This window comes from Saccostrea cucullata, unplaced genomic scaffold (assembly GCF_032062105.1).
Source record: "Saccostrea cucullata isolate Sc308-1 unplaced genomic scaffold, CSIRO_AGI_Scuc_v1 ctg1263, whole genome shotgun sequence".
NCBI lineage: Eukaryota > Metazoa > Mollusca > Bivalvia > Ostreida > Ostreidae > Saccostrea > Saccostrea cuccullata.
Window position 1 is genome coordinate 24,274 of NW_026921801.1, and position 19,222 is coordinate 43,495.

Genomic DNA, 19,222 nt, shown 5'->3' on the forward strand with positions numbered 1-19,222 from the left:
TAAATTTAAACAATCGTTTATTTTTTATTTGCAAAGTACAACATTTCTTTACATTCAGTCAATATATTTGTCATTTTTGAAGCATAAACAGGCTCCCAATGAACCCTTAAAAAAACCCTGGCAGTAAAAATAGTTTGCGTTCTCAATACACAGCTGAGGCGTAGGGATCTGAATCCTCAAACTTATACAGACCTTGTGTCTTCATTTTTCAAAATGTAACATGGATTTTCACCATTTAGTGTCACCATATATTAAATTCACCAGTAGCTAGACAATCTCTTTCAGCAGCTTTAAAATACTTTATCAACACATGCATCTGAATCTGACAAATGTTATTTCAAATATTTTTTTCAAGGAATTCCAATAAGCTTACCTGACCATTCTACTCACTGACGCCATGTACACAATTTGCTGTTCGCGCTACATGTCATAATTTTAAACTTAAAATTTCAATAACCCGACATCCAACTTTCAATACAAAAGAAAAATATATCCATGTGTGTTGAAAGTAGATCAATTTTAGCTAATCCATTGAATATTTCCTCATCTATGTATTCAGGATAAAATTTTTTTCTTCAAGTCCGTTTTGCATGTAAAGCCGTCACTAGGTTTCAGGTTAAATGTTAGATATATCTGAGCTAAAAAAAAAAAAATTAATATGCGTTTCCGTTTCATTTTCTGTTTATTTTGATGGATTCTATAAATGCATTTTTAGGATATGAAAAACTTCTTTTCTAAAAGACTTTTTGTATTTTCACGCATATTTGCAAGATTTTATGCGATTATATTTTTTCGTATTTTTTTTTTTCTTTGCAACTAGTTATTATCGGCCGCTGCTATTTGTGGTTGTGTTAGAAAGTGCACATGGGGAAATGAGACGTTATTTTTGATTGGTTCAGTAAAATTAATTCTTAAATAATAACAAGTAAAAACCATGAGTAAAATATTTTAAAAACTTGCTTTAAAGTAAGTATTAATTGTTGTTATTGTATTTCAATTTCATTATCATTTTTCATCAGAGAATTTATAATTTAAGGTTATATAAAAAGAGTTTACAATAGATAGTCCCCAGTCTGGGAATGTACGTAACATATGAAAGGAAATCGTCATGATTTTCCGGATATTATTAATGTTGGATTTCAATTTTTGAAATTTTTTTTTTTTTTTATCAACTTGTTTTGGAGCCTAATCCTAATCAGCTGCAAATGACAAAAGCTCTATTAGTATTATTTGATATCTATTAAAACTCTGAATACTTTTTTTTTTCAAAAAAAAAGAATGCCTACCTACCTACCCAGTCTATAAAATGTAGGTCGGCAACTGCAAACAAATTTTTTTTTAAGCTTGGCCTTATGAAGCATATCTTTCAATAGTTACATGTAATTGTCTTGCAAATTACATCATAGGATTCCTCAAAACACCTAGTATAACATATATAACGTTAGTTTTATCTTGTATCATTTCAGTGTTGGTGAATATCATACATTTGTTTGCTGATTATATCAAAGTAACTTTAATAACTTGTAGAGTTAAAGAATTATTTTATTTTTACTTTTGAAATTTTTGTAGAGACCATTCTGTGCCATAAAGAAATTGTTGAGGAAGAGGATAACTGGTGGATTTGCAATTTTTGTACAGTTCAAAGGGATTCTCAAAATGGTCAGATCAGAGGGAGGACAACTGAAAATATTGAAAGATACAAACATGTAAAAAGAACAAGAGAATATAAAGCATTTTAAATGGGGAGGATGTACACAATTTCCCTAAATTTGACCTGTAAAGATTGACATTGACTAATTGAAAATGGAATAATCAATAGCTTGATTTTTCAAAGTAATGTGTTGTTACTTACAATAATTCATCAAATTTTATTCTAAAGTTATTTCATATTTTGTTTTGGAACTTTCATGTCATATGGATTTTTTTTCAGAAAATGGCCTAATTATGTTATTTATTTGTACGTGTATAAATTCTCAACTACTATAAACACATTTTAGAAATAAAAATTTGTACAGGCATTTGAAGAAGTATGCACAATTTTTATACATATAATGCTACTGACTTGGTTGTTTCTTGTTTAGAATGTACACTGTGAAAAATAAGTTATTTCTCTTGATGAAAATAATTTTATCAAAAAAATTGTGTAAGCATTATAAGATATTTTAAGATATTTAACCAATGAAGATCGATCATTGTAATGTTATGATTTTTCATCTAAAGTAGAAATATCTGATTTTTAAATGTGTACAAGAATGTGAAAAATATTGAAAGAGAATACACATAAGTGTATCATATGATTTACATATGATACCCTTTGCATATGATTCTCATATGCAGATGGCTTGAAACATACATAAGTGTTTCATATGATTTACATATGATGCTCTTTTCATCTGATTCTCATATGTAAATGGCTTGAAACACACTTATATCATTCATATGCAAATCATATGTAGTGATTTTCATATGATTCACATATGTGGATCATATGTAAATCATATAATTTGCTTCATATGATTCACATATGATGCCCTTTTTCTATGATTCTCATATGAAATCAATCATATGAGAATCATACGATACTCATATGAGAATCATATGTGGCTAAGTTGCCTGTGTAGAACCGGTTTTATAAATAGAATGTGAAAGAATCTATAGTCTATTTCTCTTAAAACATTTCCTTTGAAAAATGTGTTTCCAGACCTTTCTGAATTTGTTTCATGAGTTTTGGGGAGTGTGGCCAAGTTTGTTTAAACTACTGTAACATTGTGTATTTAACATGTAGGACACTTTTCACTGCATTGCATTAATTTTGTAGGCCCGAGAAACGAAGAAAGGGGGTATTTTTCTGATTATAGACTTTACCTCTAACTATAGTTTTTTCCTCTAGATTTATTACAGTGGACTCTCGTTATTTTAAATTTGAACCCTTACAAAAATTAAAGTTTAAGAAGAGGAGTTTTGCTCGTCATTATGTACTTTTTGGTTAGTTATATACAGCTTTACCCGCTAAAAGTAAACATACTATTAATGTTGCTTTACATTAAATTTAAAACAATAAAAAGAAAACTTATAAAACATACAATATGATCGGCCACAACAATTAATCGAAAACTAATAAAACGGCCACAGTTTCTCTGAGTTTTATACCGTCTGTACAGTACTGAGTCCTTTACAAAATTGAATTTTTTTTTAAATACAGTCAAATAGGTAAATCGACACAAGAAACAACATAAAGTTTGTAAATCGACACAAGAAACAACATATAGTTTCATTATTGAAATAAATGTCAAACTGTCATCCCTCCAAAGTAAGGTAAGCAAAATACAGTAATTTTTTTACTTTAACATAAACAGCAGACGACACAAGCAAATCTAAAGCTTGAGAATATAATTACAAAACAAATTGAACAATGAGCAATGTACTTGATAATGTACAATCTGCAATTCTACATAACACAAGATATGATTGTGAAACACTGATGCCCCGTATGGCAGCTTATGACAAAAGGTTAGCGTTTCTCTAATGCAAGTCCAAGGTCAAATTGTTGGTATTACTAAAAAAGGTCTTTTCACACGGTATACATACACCTGTGAAATAAACATGCCTAGTACCAACTGTTCAAAAAATTTGGCCTAGGTTAAAATTTTTTACAAGGTGGATCAAACTCTGAGGTCAAGATCAACAGGTCAAATTGAAAGGTCTTGTCACAATAAAAACACATTGTTAAGTAAAGTATGAAAGCCTTAGTAACACCTGTTCATTTGAAATATTACCGCCAAATTTAAAGTTTGGTATTTTGTTGGTAAAAATGAGTCAATCTCATATGTCAAGATATCAATTTTGGTGGGACTTAAAGAAAGGTTTTTAACAGTGAATACACCTATGAAATATCAAAGTCAAAGCTCCATCCAGTTATTGTCAAAATTTAAGTTTTTGCAGACAGACATATAGACGCAGGGACAGGACAAAACTTTATACATGTACCACCCGAACCTTCGATTACGGTGGCATACTTATACTGAAGGTAAGAAAAATGAAAATACAGTAAACTTCTTTTCATAACGTACTCGGTTATAAAGTATTCTCGATTGCTATAACAAATTCTCCTCATATACCTCTTCTTCAAGTTTCCATTATCAAAGTTTGTATCATGGTTTTTGTATAACACAAATAGAATTTACTTTTACTGATGTACAGAATAGTATTTGCTTAAACTCAAAACATGTCCTACTTTAATATGATTTGTTGTTATTTCTAACGCGGATATATCACCCGTAAGTTCAAATACAAGCCACATAGGTTGACAGTTTGATATCAAATCAATCTGCTCACAGAAAACTTCTCGTCCATTCAATATAATAGAGAAAATGCATTTTTCATTAAATGAAAAACATAAAATATCATTTACATTCAAAAATTGCAAATTCATGATATTTTTCAGAAATTTTTTATTTGTATGTTCACATTCCAAGCAGTAAATTTGACATGGGTCAGTGTTTGTCAATCCAAAATCAAGGGAAGCGCACCACGTGTGTAATTTTTCTGCAACACGTACGTACAATCTTTCTCTCACTTTAATTGGGCGGTCTGTAAAACATATGCACGTACCATTCAAATCTTTTATCCGTTTTGCTAGAGTATTTTCGTGAATGAGTACTACATTAGAGGAATGATATTCGTGGAATCTGATTGGTTCTTTCTTAGGTTTGTTCTCTACTTGGATTTCCTCTTCATAGCTTAAAGGCCGATCATCTTCCATTGTAAATAAATCCTCTAAAACAACAATGGGTTTCAAATGATTGAGCTTACATGAATTTGTTTTATAGAAAACATTATATCTCATATTATGTCTAAAAAGGGTTTTGTTTATGAAATGCAATTTGTCAATATTTGAAGGTTAACACGTGGATTCAAATGAATTAGTTATATAGAAAACATTATATGTCATATTATGTCTAAAAAGCGCTTTAGTTTATGTATTGTCAATATTGGACAGTTATCATTTAGTTTTTTTTACTAAAATATTATACATTGTTTTATAAATGCCCCAACAGCATTTCCTTTAATTTTCTGTCCTACCTATTAAAGAACCATAAAAATATGATTCTATAAATTCTTCTGCAATGTAATTTCAATATTTCTCCAATTGAATACTGTATCTTAAATATTTCTCCAATTGAATACTGTATCTTTTAGCAAACATTGATATATGGGGAACAAAGCGTTAATGAACAGGAATCAAGATCAAAAGTCCTTCGGAACAATGCAAAATGGTAACAGTGCAACCAGGGATCTTTAAAATCATCAGAGGCATGATCTTGTGCCATTGAGCAGAAAGCATCCCTGTCGACTGGTAAAATCAGCCATTGACCGGTTGACTCGAAAATTTGTACACATTGCAGTGTAAAAAAACAGGCTAGACGAAATGTATAGAAGAACGACAATCTACATTTGACTAAAGGATAAATGCATTTGCTAAGAAGGTGATTGTATCGAACATAGATTTTTTAAACGTTGATTTTAAAGAGGTTGTTGATATCCTTAGCTTATCTCGTTTTAGAAAGTGTTAGTATATAAAATATATTCTTGCGTATCGAATCAACTAGGAGTCCATATCTGCAGGTGATGATGCAGTGAACAACCTATATATAGGTAAACATTTGTCAATATACATGTAATATATAGTATATAAAGTGTTTTTAAAAAGTCTAATGAACCAAAACTCCATGGGAAAAAATTCTGTTCACAGACTGTATACCCTCGAAATGTCTAGTTTGAGTAATAGGACACACTCATCCATAGTTTTAATTAAAGAAACTGTAATATCAAACGTGGAATAATTGGCTAATAATATTTAGGGTTCCATAGAGTCCTTAACACTGTCACCTGTAGTATAAAAACTTTGTGATCATCCGCCAACCATCTTGCCTCTTTGGGACTAAACCTTTATATGGGATTGCAACGCATATTGAATATGGTGGGATATAAAAATGGATACATTTTATTAATTTAGATATTCATGTATAACGACCGTATTTTCTACCTAATAAATAAATTATCCGATATCTTTAATCATAGTACATTTAGCATTTTGAAGATATTATCAAATAAAAATGCCCCACCAAAGAAATTTGAAAAAAAAATTATCATTGTTCAATTAATTACACCTTGAATTTTACATCAAAGCATATGGACAGCGCTTTTTTTTTGATATTCTTAAAAGTAATTTAAATTTCAAACAAATCTCTTGGTGAAAATATGCATAAATTCCTCTTTATTTCAATATGAAATGAAAATAAATTATTTACTGCAAAAATTTTGAGAAATCAAAAAAATTCTTCTTTTCATCAAGGACAGATAACTCTTCAAAAACTTTAAACGTGAAATATGACTGTCTCCTTACATGTTATAAGTCTTGTGAATTTGGTTCATTTCACTTTTTTCGTTATCTAGCAATGCTACTTTATACATTGAATACCTTAACTCCTTTATCAACTTATTTCTTGTTCTTGACAACTGTATACATAATGATATCATGTTTTAAGGACAGGTTCATGTAAGAATTATGCAATATCGAAAAGAAATGTTAAGTAACATGAAACCGAAACAGTTCCTGATGATATTAAAATGAAGTATACTATATAGATAATCTTACCATAATTATTTCCCCATTTACTGTCAAATAAAAAAAACCTACGTGCATTTAAACTTTGGGTTTGGGTCCTTAATTTCAATGAATGATAAGTATATAGTAAAATATTTTTTTTCAAAACCCAACCTCCCAAAACTATTACGAAAATGTGACGCATATTTTTTGTTCAAGTTGAATGACAATTACATGTAAGCAAATTGACAGACCTGACAAATGCAAATTGCTTAAGCAATTGAGACCAAAAGTTATACTTGTTTCTTTTAAAATGTTATCTCTGTTTGCTGTTTGGGTGTAACCCCCAATCAGAAATCCTTGGATGTCTTCCAAACTCAACATGTAACCTCGGATGTAAAATTATTCGGACATATAACAAGACAAGCCACATCGCTCATCTGAGCAACTAAGCAAGATAAAAGCAAGAATTATTTGAGTATTGAAAAGTGAAAATGTAAAAGTGGCTTCAGAGTCGAAGTGGTATTTGAACAAACCTAAATCTATACTTTTCTTATGCTTTTATATTGACGATCAATCGATCATAGCCTTGTTGTTCTCGTGAAGAATTTTTCCTATATATTCCTAAATAAAACCTTGACAACCCATTATGACCCCACTCAATCCCTGACCCCTTGGGCTATGAATTTAACAATTTTGGTTTAGGACTCCATGCTTATTACAATCATGCCAACAGTTTGACTGCTTTGTGTCCAGGAGTAAAGAAGAATATTTTTAAAGATTGCTTTAATTTTAGTGGTTTTGCTCCATCCCTCAGGGCCCAGGGGTGGCAGGGACCATGTATGAATTTCACAATTTATGTTTCCCTTCACGCATAGATATTATATGCTTAAAATGATTGAAATTGATTCAGCAGCTCCAGAGAAAAAGATGAAAATGTTTCAAAGTTTACGCCCGATCGACGACGGACGAAGAACAACGTACGACGGACGTAAACAAATAGCAACAGGTCACCTGAGTGACTCAGGTGATATAAAACATAGTTATTTTTGTCACATAATTATTCATATATAATCTACAAGTCTCCTATCACTATGAAAATACTTTTTGCGAGAACCATATGAATTAGTGTTTATTTATTTGCCTTTGTTACACTTAGGTAGAATAAAAATATCAATAATACGATTTCAAGATAAATTTTAACATTCATTTATCTAAAGAATCAATTATGCTAAGTTCTTAATTATCCCCCCTCCTTTAAAATAAAAACAAACCTTTCGCACTCTCATTCTTTTCTATAATGATGCATTTTCTAGACAAAGGTGATAAAAATTAATAAATTTGTATATCATGTTAAATTTTGGGGATTTGGATTATTGTTTTTAGAAAAATTAAAATAATTCCACATTTTTAATCTGGGCCGGTTTTGTTATTTATCGGATAAAAATGTACGTTATTTTTGACGTCACTGTTGCAGCAGAAGTGTTGGGTGTTAGAAAAAGTTAGTGATTTCTTTAGTTTTTTTGTTAAAAGATATTTAATTTACATTGTTTAAATATAATTTCATAATGGTTACATGTACCACATGCAATGATGTCAGGAATGTTTCTGAAAGCGGATATGTAATAGTTTCCTATTATCTTTAAAATGTCGAAATGAGCAATCGCATTACACAACAGTCGAAACGACCGCAGAAGTATAACAACAACAAATATACGTAGTGCATTAAATTAAAATAAATGCATCAGACAGCCTGTTCTAACTATGGATGCTATGTCAATACAGTCGACTGTATTTTGCATTCAGAAACAGGAATGCATAGGATGCATAAATGAATACGAAAAGAGATCAATCTCATAAAATATATACAATTCATACAATTTTTTAAAGCGGATGCTGAATTCCCTTTTCATGTACATCATTTTTTTTTAATTCAGTAGCTTGTCCCAATGTAAAGATCGGTGTCCGTATTTGAAGCATACTCATGAGATTCGAATACATGTAAGTTAAATTTTTATTTTGTCAAAACATTTGCTGTAAGAAGGGTATGGAGTTAACGAACAGTATTCAATCTCAAAGTCCATAAAACAATACAAAATAAAAGCAGAGCAAACACGGGCCCACGAAACAACAGAGGTGGGATCAGGTGCCATGGAGGAGTGAGCATCCCCTGCCGACCGGTCACATCCGCTGTGTGCTCCTCGTCATGATCAGGAAATAATGGAAAAAATCCGGCGTCAATTCAGTGTATAAATAATGGACTAACAATTGGTATGAAAAACGTCAGTCAGCATTTGACTCAATGATAAATTGTATTTGCTGACAAGGTCATTGTATCGACCAAAGAACTTACGAAATGATGACTTTAAACGAGACTGCTGACATTCTTGTTTCATCAACTTGCTTGTCAATAATTTACCTCGTTTAAGAAATTGTTCATACGTAGAGCATGCTCTTGCGAATCGAATCAACTGAGATATATATACTCCGTATGCAGGTGATGAAGGTATATTGCTGCATAAGTAAGGGAAGTTGACGATAGAAAAGTTAAAGTCATCACGTTTATCATATAGTTTGGGTGTTAAAATACCATTAGCGTCTTTTTCAAGTAAAATATCCAAGTATGAAACAGAAGTGTCAGACTCTGTGGTATCTTTTATCTCAAGCTCACCAGGATATATCGTATCGACAAAGAAATGGAAATTACCATTGTTAATTGCCAATACGTCGTCGATATATCTAAATGTCGAGTTGAAGGACACAGCAAGTGTTTTCTTCTTTTCACGCATAAGATTTTGTATAAATTTTGCTTCATATGAATATTAAAATAAGTCTGCTAATAACGGAGCACAATTAGTACCCATGGGAATTCCAATAGATTGTTGGAATACCTGGTCTCCAAAAACCACATAGATATTATCAATCAGAAACTCAAGCGTCTTCTTGATGTCAACTTCAGAGTACTTATGTGTGCAATCAGAATCTGTTTTAACAAAATAATTTGCAAATGACCAATTACGAGGTAAGTAAATATACAAGTTCCATTTTTATTGAAGAAGCAGCTGTCAATGATATCAGAAAGCCTGGATTTTAATTTTTCGTGGGGAATTGTTGTGTATAAAGTTGAAAAGTCGAAGTTTTTAAGCTGGTGATTTTTGTAAAGTCTTGTGATTTCAAATTATCCAAGAGTTCTTTAGAATTTTTAAGTATCCACATTTTATTCACACCACTTCTTGAATATATAGTTGAACAGTACTCTTGAAGTTTGTAAACGATGTTTATTTTCTTTTTCGCTTTTAAAAAGAAAAAAAGCGCAGTCCGTAGACATGTCAAATGTAAAGCGCAATGAAATGGACGATTATCGAAAATTAGTAGATTCTTTTAGCGTACTATTTTTATTTAAAAACGCCCTCAAAATGTTAGCTTGATTCAAAATATCGGACTATTTATTTATTAGGTACGCCTTGGGTATAGTCGTTATACATTGCATAGCCTAAAAAGCCATAATCAATGGAGATCATATGAAAAGAAACATGGGGAGTAAGAGCACTTTTTATGGATGCATGCATTAATGTCAAAGTTGTGAGAGCAACATGCCATTATTAGCTTTTACTGCCACTAAAAATAGACTGTCATCCGTTCTTAATATACACGTTTTCAAAAATCAAAACTTGTTTTGTGAAAAAAAAAATGACTAAATCCTGTGCTTTTAAAATGTTAAAATATTGTTATAATCCAACGTCCGGTTTTTAATCAGATATAAACAAATTTATCATTCGATCACATAAAAAGGTCCTTTCATTTTCCTTATTTTTTAATGCCAGGTCATAATTACTTAAGTTGCATACCTTGCTCAAAATATTGTGCACATATGGAACGTTTAGTTATCTCGTGGCCTCCTCCAGTTTTCACCACCAACTGATATAATCCTTCGTCCTGCTTCCGAACAAAATTAACGATAAGAACTGGGGTTGGCAAATCCACGGAACTTCCTCTGTATTTTTCGTCAGTTACATCTATATCTGTCACCATACCACATTTGTCTTTTTTCTGCCAAACGACCGTGATATTGATCAAACCAGTATTTTCTATATGAGCAAAGTATGTTCCAGTTTCTCCGAAGTAAAGTTTTTCTGGGCCTCTGAGGTCACAACAGGAGTTTCTATAAAAAAAGTAAAAAATTTTAAAAATGCTTGTAAAAATGCCTTTACATCCTAGTGTGTTAGATGCCTTTTATATTGAAAAAAAAAGTGTATCCATACACTTTAAATCAACTCAAAGACTGACAATAGCACGATTGCTTGAAAATCTCATCGATTAATAATCGATTACTTTGAGAAATTTTGTGTAATCGATTATTAATTGATTGCAGTAATATTGTCTTGTAATTGATTAATAATCGATTATAAAGATGTTATCGAAGCATTAAGTAATTACTTAATTACCAGGCTTAAACATACTAAATACTGATGTTTTACACGGAGGGATTCTCTACCACAGAAAGTAGGGACATTGTTCCTACAGTGAAATGTTATTAATTAAGGGGATTAATAATTCTTTTCGAGTTTTGAAATTAATCTCAAAATTATTGAATTTTGTTGCAGAAACTACAGTCAATGAAAAAAATGTTCGTCATTTTTATTGGCCTTGCCTTAATTGGTCAATATAAAAAAAGCAGCTAAACGTGTCACTTCTTTGTAAATACCTATTTCTTCCCAATTTTAGATTGTTGTTTTACAATATATGACATCTATACTTTCTACTGCTGAAATTTTCAAATAATTAATTTCATTAAAGTCAATGGATGATTTTTATCACAACAATCGGCTAAATTCATACTGTCAATGGAATTTTTCTCTTCAAATAAGGATAAATACACCAAAAATTATATTAAATTTTGTCTGCAAAATCATGTATGCATAAAATAAACGTTAAATAGAATATATCTTGAATAAAAAGATATAAGCCCCATCTTCCATTCAACTGATACAGCATTAAATATGACTATACAAGAAAGTTGTGTCATTGGTTTTACTATTTTTGTTTTTGCTACAAAAGAGTTCTCATTCCTGAAAAGAGAATATAAATAATCCTTATTCTTATAAGATCACTTCTCACCAAATACAACAGAAACTGTTCCTTGATATTCATGATAACAACATATTGATGGACTTCAGAAGTAAAGAAAGTAGACAAACTTTTTTGTCAGTGGTGTTTCCATCGTCATTTCAAAACAATTTTAGATATTCATTGAACTCTTTTACGAAAGATTTTTTAGTGAACTAACAGCAATGTAAATAAAACTTTGACTTTATCCAGGGTAAATTAAAGATACCAGATCATTTTATGACTAATACGTCATTGGTGTAACTGTCATTGGCATTACTTCCTAAAGTTTAACACCAATGACAGGAATTTTTACACCATGGACAAAACAAGTACATGTACTTTTGGAGGAGGCAAAATATATTCTACTTATATAGAAAAAATATATTTATTTTAATTCTACTTTGTCACCTAATTTATGGTGTTTGAAAGCATCTTGATTTATTTTCAAAAGTCTGTAAGTGTAAAAAAAAATATTAATAGGAAAATAAATCAAGTTGCTTTCAAAAAAATCTTTCGTAAAAGATTTCAATGAATATCTAAAATTGTTTTGAAATGAATGAACCATTTAACTATGGTGGTGTTTCGATGTTTGAATAGAAAAGAGCGGGTAAAATGGGTTCAAGAACGAAAAAACTGGAAAAGTGATAAAGAATGGAAAAAAATATATATATTTTCCAATGGAAGTCAAATTGTTATTGGGACAGATAACCGTGTATATGTATGGAGAAAGGACGCCGAATCCAACAGTCCTCACTTGATTTGTACGCCATCAAAAAGGAGGATAACACTTATAATCTGGGGATGCATGTTTTGATGGTATGGGAACTATTGTACCTGTCGAAGGTAATAAAAATGCACTTAAGAATTAGAACACCGTGGGGATTCGGGTTAGAATAGGTACTCAATAACCCCTTGCTTGTCGTAAAAGGCGACTAAATGGGGGCGGTCCTTCGGATGAGACCGTATAAACCGAGGTCCCGTGTCACAGCAGGTGTGGCACGATAAAGATCCCTGCCTGCTCAAAGGCCATAAGTGCCGAGCATAGGCCTATATTTGCAGCCCTTCACCAGCAATGGTGACGTCTCCATATCAGTGAAATATTCTGGAGAGGGACGTTAAACAGTATACAACCAATCAATCAATCAATCAATCAAATAATTAGACAAAGTTGATAATAATTTATGACCTGTAATTGCCAAACATTTTCCGAGCAAAGAGTTGTTTTCCAAGACAATAAGGCCCCAGTACATAGGGCGTAGTGATAAACTATATGACTGAAAATAATATTAACTGCACAGATTGGCCAGATCGGTCTCCAGATTTAAATTTAATGTGATTGAAAACATTTGGTTAAAGATCAAAAGAGAAATTAAAGGCATGTCCGCAACTATTGAAAGTCGCGATCAGCTGTTTTAGGTAATTAGACAAGTGAGGGGAAACATCCCTTTGGAATACGTCCACAGCCTCTACACATCCATTCCAGATCGGATTAAAGAAGTAATCCTTATGAAAGGAAATCTGACTTTAATTCCAAGTATAAAAATCCCGTTTAAAACTCCTGTTGTGAAATAAACAACGCGACGCCATTTTGAAAACGACGAATACTTTTGTCCACTGACTGTATTTCATATTTTTTCCTTTTTAATTTAGAACATTTTTATTCATTTTGTACATCAATTGAAATCGATACATATTTCATTTTTTTAGTGATATTATTACCATCACCATGGAAAGTAAAACTGGGGATTTTCATTCTAGAGTTTAGATTTATATAATAGAAATTCTCATTTTTAAAAAGTGTAGCCTGTTGAAAATTAAAATTATGTGCGGTATGTGTTCGAAAAGTTTTCTTTGAAGTCACATGGTTATTTAGGGTATAAATAGTAAGGCCATGCGGTAGCACGGCACATTAAAGCTGACATGAATTCTTAAAAACGCAACATTTTCATCTATGTACGACTTGTTTCATACCAGCTATAGCCGTATTCCGCCATATTTCTTTCAGATACATTGTCTCATTGTAACGATATATACCCCAATGCGGTCGTTACACTTGAATGATTCTTTGGCTTGGGTATCGACTTGTGCACAGCTCCGATGGTAAAGCATATGAGAACACATGAGGTGATCAAGACATTTCAAAACCACAACAAACAACATAATAATCATATTTCTGAATTATTGATTTGAATCAAAAGGAAAAAAATGCAAGTTTGGAAGATAAATTTAGATGCATGAGTACGTGTTTTACAGTGCGCCAATTTATGCAGAATAAACTTAATCTTAAACTTAAAATAAAAAGCAGTAAAATCTGCAAATACATTTTGAAATTATATCATTTGAATGGAACAAAACAACCTACGTTTTTGATTTGCAGGTCCTAAAGATGCAATTGATGCATATCGAGAAAACGCCCCGAACGCTGTAAACGTACCCATACCTGGAAATAAGGTTCTCATCGGTTCGAAGATGTGCACAAGTCAAGTGATATACACCCTGAATCCCATTTATTGAAATATGCATCACAAAAAAGAAATAAACTCCATAAAAGCTCAATAGTAAACACACTGCATTACTGCGTACAGACTAGCACGTCGATACACTTAGTCCGTGCTGATCACATTTTGATCAGGGAAAATATCACAAGTGGAAAGAGAAGTTATTTGGTATTTGAGCGGCTGAAAAGGGGGGGGGGTTAAAGTATTATAACTGCTGTTCATAAGCTATAATTGTGAATTGTTTATCTACATGAACTTCTAATATACATTCTATACAAAGTCATGTATATAGTCTGCAGTTGGTTTGCGTCGCAAAATTCATTTGTCAATTATAACTGATTATTTTAGTACTAATCTCAAATCTAAACCAAGTAATTTGAGGTACGGTAATTATTTACTTCATATCTTATTAGCAATTTATCCAGAATACAAATTTTATGTGTACATTTATACGTTCTTTAACACACACACACAAACACGGAGAAAGGCCATCCCCTGTTCAGATTGACATTTAGGCATTTGATTTTTTTAGGCGGGGGGGGGGGGGTGCAAAAATAATTGATATGACCGTTATTTAAATATTCTTGTTAGACAGACATTTCTGCCGAATTCAATTTTGAGATTTTTTTTGGAAAATGTGTTACTTCGACCACAAAGTATGTGCATTTTGACGAATGTAACTGTTTTATGTTGTTACATAGAGTCTTTCGAGATTTCAGTATCCCTGCCTGATAGTCTAGCTATTTTTTTTTGTATAAAAATAATTTCTTTAGGAGTATTTGAGAGATAATTTTAAGAGCTAGAGTAGGGATACTTGACACTGGTTGAATACGTATAATTTTTATAAACTCTTTTGTATATTGAACTTTCTAACTCTTTCACTGGAATGGGAACACTGGGGACTTTCTCAAATACCTTCTCAAACGTACGTGTCGAACCTGGACCTGGACAACAGACAAGATAATTTTTAAAAAGCTAATTGTAGGTAGAATGTGGAATTCTCATGGGGAGTTTGCTCTCTCTTCCTATATTTTTTTTTATAATAATCATTAATTATTTATGTCTAGAAATTTAATTCACATTAAATTCTATTTTCATTATCATTGCACCACAGAATCAAACTCGTTTATTATACTCCTCGCAATAAGTTGCGTGAGGTATATGTTTTGACCCGTCAGTCAGTCTTTTTTTTTTCTTTTTTTGGTCAGCGCAACTTCTCATAAACCATTGCACAGAGTTTTGTCGAACTTTGCAGATATTTATAGGAGACGATGTGTGTGTGTAGATTTGCACATCACCAGAAAATTCCGAATTCTTCATTTTTTCCAATTTCCGAACTTTCACATTTAGGTTTTGGCCATATCTTGAAAATAGAGATGAATAGTTTTTCAGCGCAATTCCCCATAAACCGCTGCACACAATTTCGTCAAACTTTGCAGATATTTAGGACACAATGTGTATAGATGAGCATAATATATGTAAATTACGATTCCTTTATTTTTTTCTGGGAATTTCAGCACTTCGACTTTTGGGGAAGCATGGGGTTGTGAACTTGTTCACTTTTTTTCTTTCATTGTGCATAAAATTATGAATAACTTTAAATCAAATTATATCAGTTCTAATAAAGCCTATACATAGTATTTATTTGATAATAATTAATTTGTTTCAAACGCTTTTCTTAAATTATTTTTATGAGAGTGTTAATATGCATGTTTTATTACCCCCCCCCCCCCCCCTCCTATCACAGGAAAATATATTCAAAAGGTGAATGATTCGTAATAATGCATGCTTTATTATAGATTAAATGAAGTTAAACCATGTAATCATAAATTCTATTTACTACTTCTACAAACAAGAGCAATATTTATTTTCGAAAAAAAATACTTAGTGCATTTTCCTGCAATAATTATCGTTCGTTTAAAGAAAACTGAGCTTTCATCCTTTGATATTTTCCCTGACCAAATAAAATGATCGGCATGGGCCACGTGTGTCCAAGCATCTTTTACTATTGAGTTAGCAATGGATTACATGACTTCTGAGATGCATTTTTCAATAAAAGTAAAATATAGGAATATTCTTTCGACATGTGCACATCCCTGTAACGATAGCAGTATTCAGGTAAATGTTTTTATCACTGCGTTTGACGCGTTTTCTCGACCAGCATGGATTTTTGCTGTACATAAATGTATTCCGTGTTAGTGTACTTTTTATACTGCAGCAAATGCATTCAAAAATAATTTAATTCTCGGTATAGTTCTATTTTTTGTTGAATTTTTACTTTTCAAACATGTATTGGTCAGTTTATGGACTTCTAAAAACTATGCTATCGGAGATGTGTACATGTCGACAGCCAGACCAGAAAATCACTCAAGTGAAACAGTTCTACAGGGCTATATATAGCAGGTACAGGTGGCCAAAAATCTTCGATTAAATATGGCGGAATCGAACAAATATGTCGGACAAGGGCGTACAGGAATGTAGTAAGTCGTACAAAGATGAAAACTGATGCCTTTTTAAGAGTTCATGTCAGCTTTAAGCTTGCTCGCTAGGATTTAAAGATTGTAAGAAATATGGAGGATAGTATTGCAATGGAGTGTAATGAAGTTGGGCTCTCAAACGAGGACGCCGTTTCGCTGTTTAGTACTTCACTCAAGAAAGCTTTAGAAAAACAAAGTAATGTGATTGTGAGTACAATTGCGGGACTTACAGAACAACTAGGAAAAAGTAATGCCTTGAGAAGTGCAGCGCACGTGCCTGAGTCCGGACAAGCATTTGAATTTAAGCATGAGGGGCATAAGATTCAATTCGCGTTTAATCAAGATAGACTTTCTAAGTTGTCTGAAATTGAAGGTCTCATTCAGGAAGTTGATTTAACAAAGGCTGCAGCAGTTATTAAGGAAGAAAAGACAGCCCTACAACAGAGAAACAAAATTCTGAAAATCGCTGACCGTCACGGATGGGATACCGTGCACGAGTATCTCGATGACCCTTTGGCAGATAATACCGAAGATGCCAATAAGCTTCGTTACGCTGTGGGGCGTGCTGCAAGAAAACGATCCTTCAGAGCAAAACCGTATGAAAGACGCAGAGGAAGTTTTGCGCCCAGTGACCTTTTTCGTGGCTTTAGCCAGTCGTATAATTCCTCCGAAAAATTCAACATAGGGGCTTCAAGGGTCGGAAATACAGGATTCCAGTTCCAAAGAGATCGTGGCGGATGTTTCTACCAACGGCAAGTCGGACACATGGTCAGAGACTGCCCATACCTCAAAGGCCAGCCCATCCCCACCTTGTCAACCTCAACTACATGCACAAGTGGAACCTCTAAGCAGTGAAAATAATGAAGTTGAGTATATGTTTGATTTAAATGAGCAATATGAATATGAGAAAAATGTTGAGATGTTAAGTGTTAAATCCAAGCTCAAGAAAAGCATTAATTTCTGGAATGACGAGCTTAATGCTAATAGTTTTATTTTGAATACTATAAGATGTGGGTATGCTATACCTTTCAAAGAACTTCCATATAGTGTTATTTTAAAAAATAACAGGTTTTTCGTTAAATCATGCAGAATTTGTTTGCTCAGCTATTTCTGACCTAATTAAGACTGGGTGTGTTAGAGAGGTTCAAGAACCATCTTTTGTAGTTAATCCCTTGACTGTGTCTGTTAACGCGTCTGGTAAAAAACGTCTTGTTTTAGATCTCAGACATGTTAATCAGTTTATTGAGAAACAAAAAATTAAATTCGAGGGAATATGCTAGAGAAGAACAATTCATGATAAAATTTGATTTTAAATCGGGTTACCACCATGTAGGTGTACATCACGAATTTCAAAAGTATTTAGGATTTAGTTGGGAATTTCAAGGAAAAAGGAAATATTTTGAATTCACTGTTTTGCCATTTGGTCTTTCTTCTGCAGGGCATATTTTCACAAAAGTTGTGAGGGTATTGGTAAAATATTGGAGATCTCATAGCACTCCTGTCGTAGTTTATCTCGATGATGGTTGGGATGATTTGTCAGCTGATGACACGGCACTTGAGCATGGCATTGTGTAAGAGAACTGGTTGGGATTGTGTATTGAGTATGTCACTTGACTGTATTATTGAATTGCTTTTCTGGTACAAGAATTTGGCCACTTTACCGAGATCAAAAATTACACGGTTCAGAAAAATACCTGCAAAAGTTTTGTTTTCGGATGCGAGCTCTTTTGCAGGAGCAGGTTTTTCTTTAGAACAAAATGAAAAGGTAGTGCATTACATGTGGAGTGATTCAGAAAAAAAAAAGTTCTACGTGGCGAGAAATAAAAGCTATTTGTGTGATTATTGAGAGTTTGCATAATTATCTGTAGGGTAGACTTGTCAAAGTGTATACAGATAATAAAAATGCAGTACTTATTGCATCTAAGGGTAGTATGAACTACGAGCTGCATCAGCTTGCTTTGAAAATGTTTGGTTTGTGTGTTGCGCATTCGATAAAATTAGAGTTAGAATGGATTCCTAGAACTATGAATACAGATGCAGATGACTTAAGCAAGATTTATGATTATGATGATTGGGGAGTTTCAAACAGAATTTTTAAATTTTTTAATGAAGTATGGGGAGAGTATACCTGTGATTTATTTGCAGATAGTAAGAATAGAAAAGTAAAAAAAAATTATTCTAGATTTTGGACTCCCGGATCTTCAGGAGTTGATGAGTTTGCACAAAATTGGGCTGACAATAATTGTTGGATTGTGCCCCCCACCTGTTTTGATATGCAAAGTTATTACTCATATGCAAATTTGTAAAGCATTTGGTACGTTAATCATTCCAAAATGGAAATTCGCTTTGTTTTTGGCCGATGGTTTGGAATGAAAGGCAAAATAAATTTCACGATTTTGTGCTGAAGTTTTTTGAATATAAAAATCCTACAAATTTTTTCACAGCTGGTTCAAATAAAAACGGTATTTTTGCATCAGAAAAATTTCAGAGTAATGTACTGGTTTTGAAAGTAAATTTTGGAACATCCTGAA

At 32.4% G+C, this 19,222-nt stretch overlaps 1 protein-coding gene across 1 annotated transcript; it reads right to left on the bottom strand.

Annotated features, from left to right (window-relative positions):
- Nucleotides 1-1,660: 1,660 nt before the first annotated feature.
- On the bottom strand, nt 1,661-10,734 carry LOC134260734 (uncharacterized). Its single transcript, XM_062743282.1, has 3 exons — nt 10,456-10,734; nt 4,468-4,776; nt 1,661-1,680 (listed from the first exon to the last, which is right to left on the bottom strand). Exons 1-3 carry the CDS (start codon nt 10,637-10,639, stop codon nt 1,661-1,663), a joined length of 513 nt encoding a protein of 170 aa, XP_062599266.1. The 5' UTR covers nt 10,640-10,734.
- Nucleotides 10,735-19,222: the final 8,488 nt, after the last annotated feature.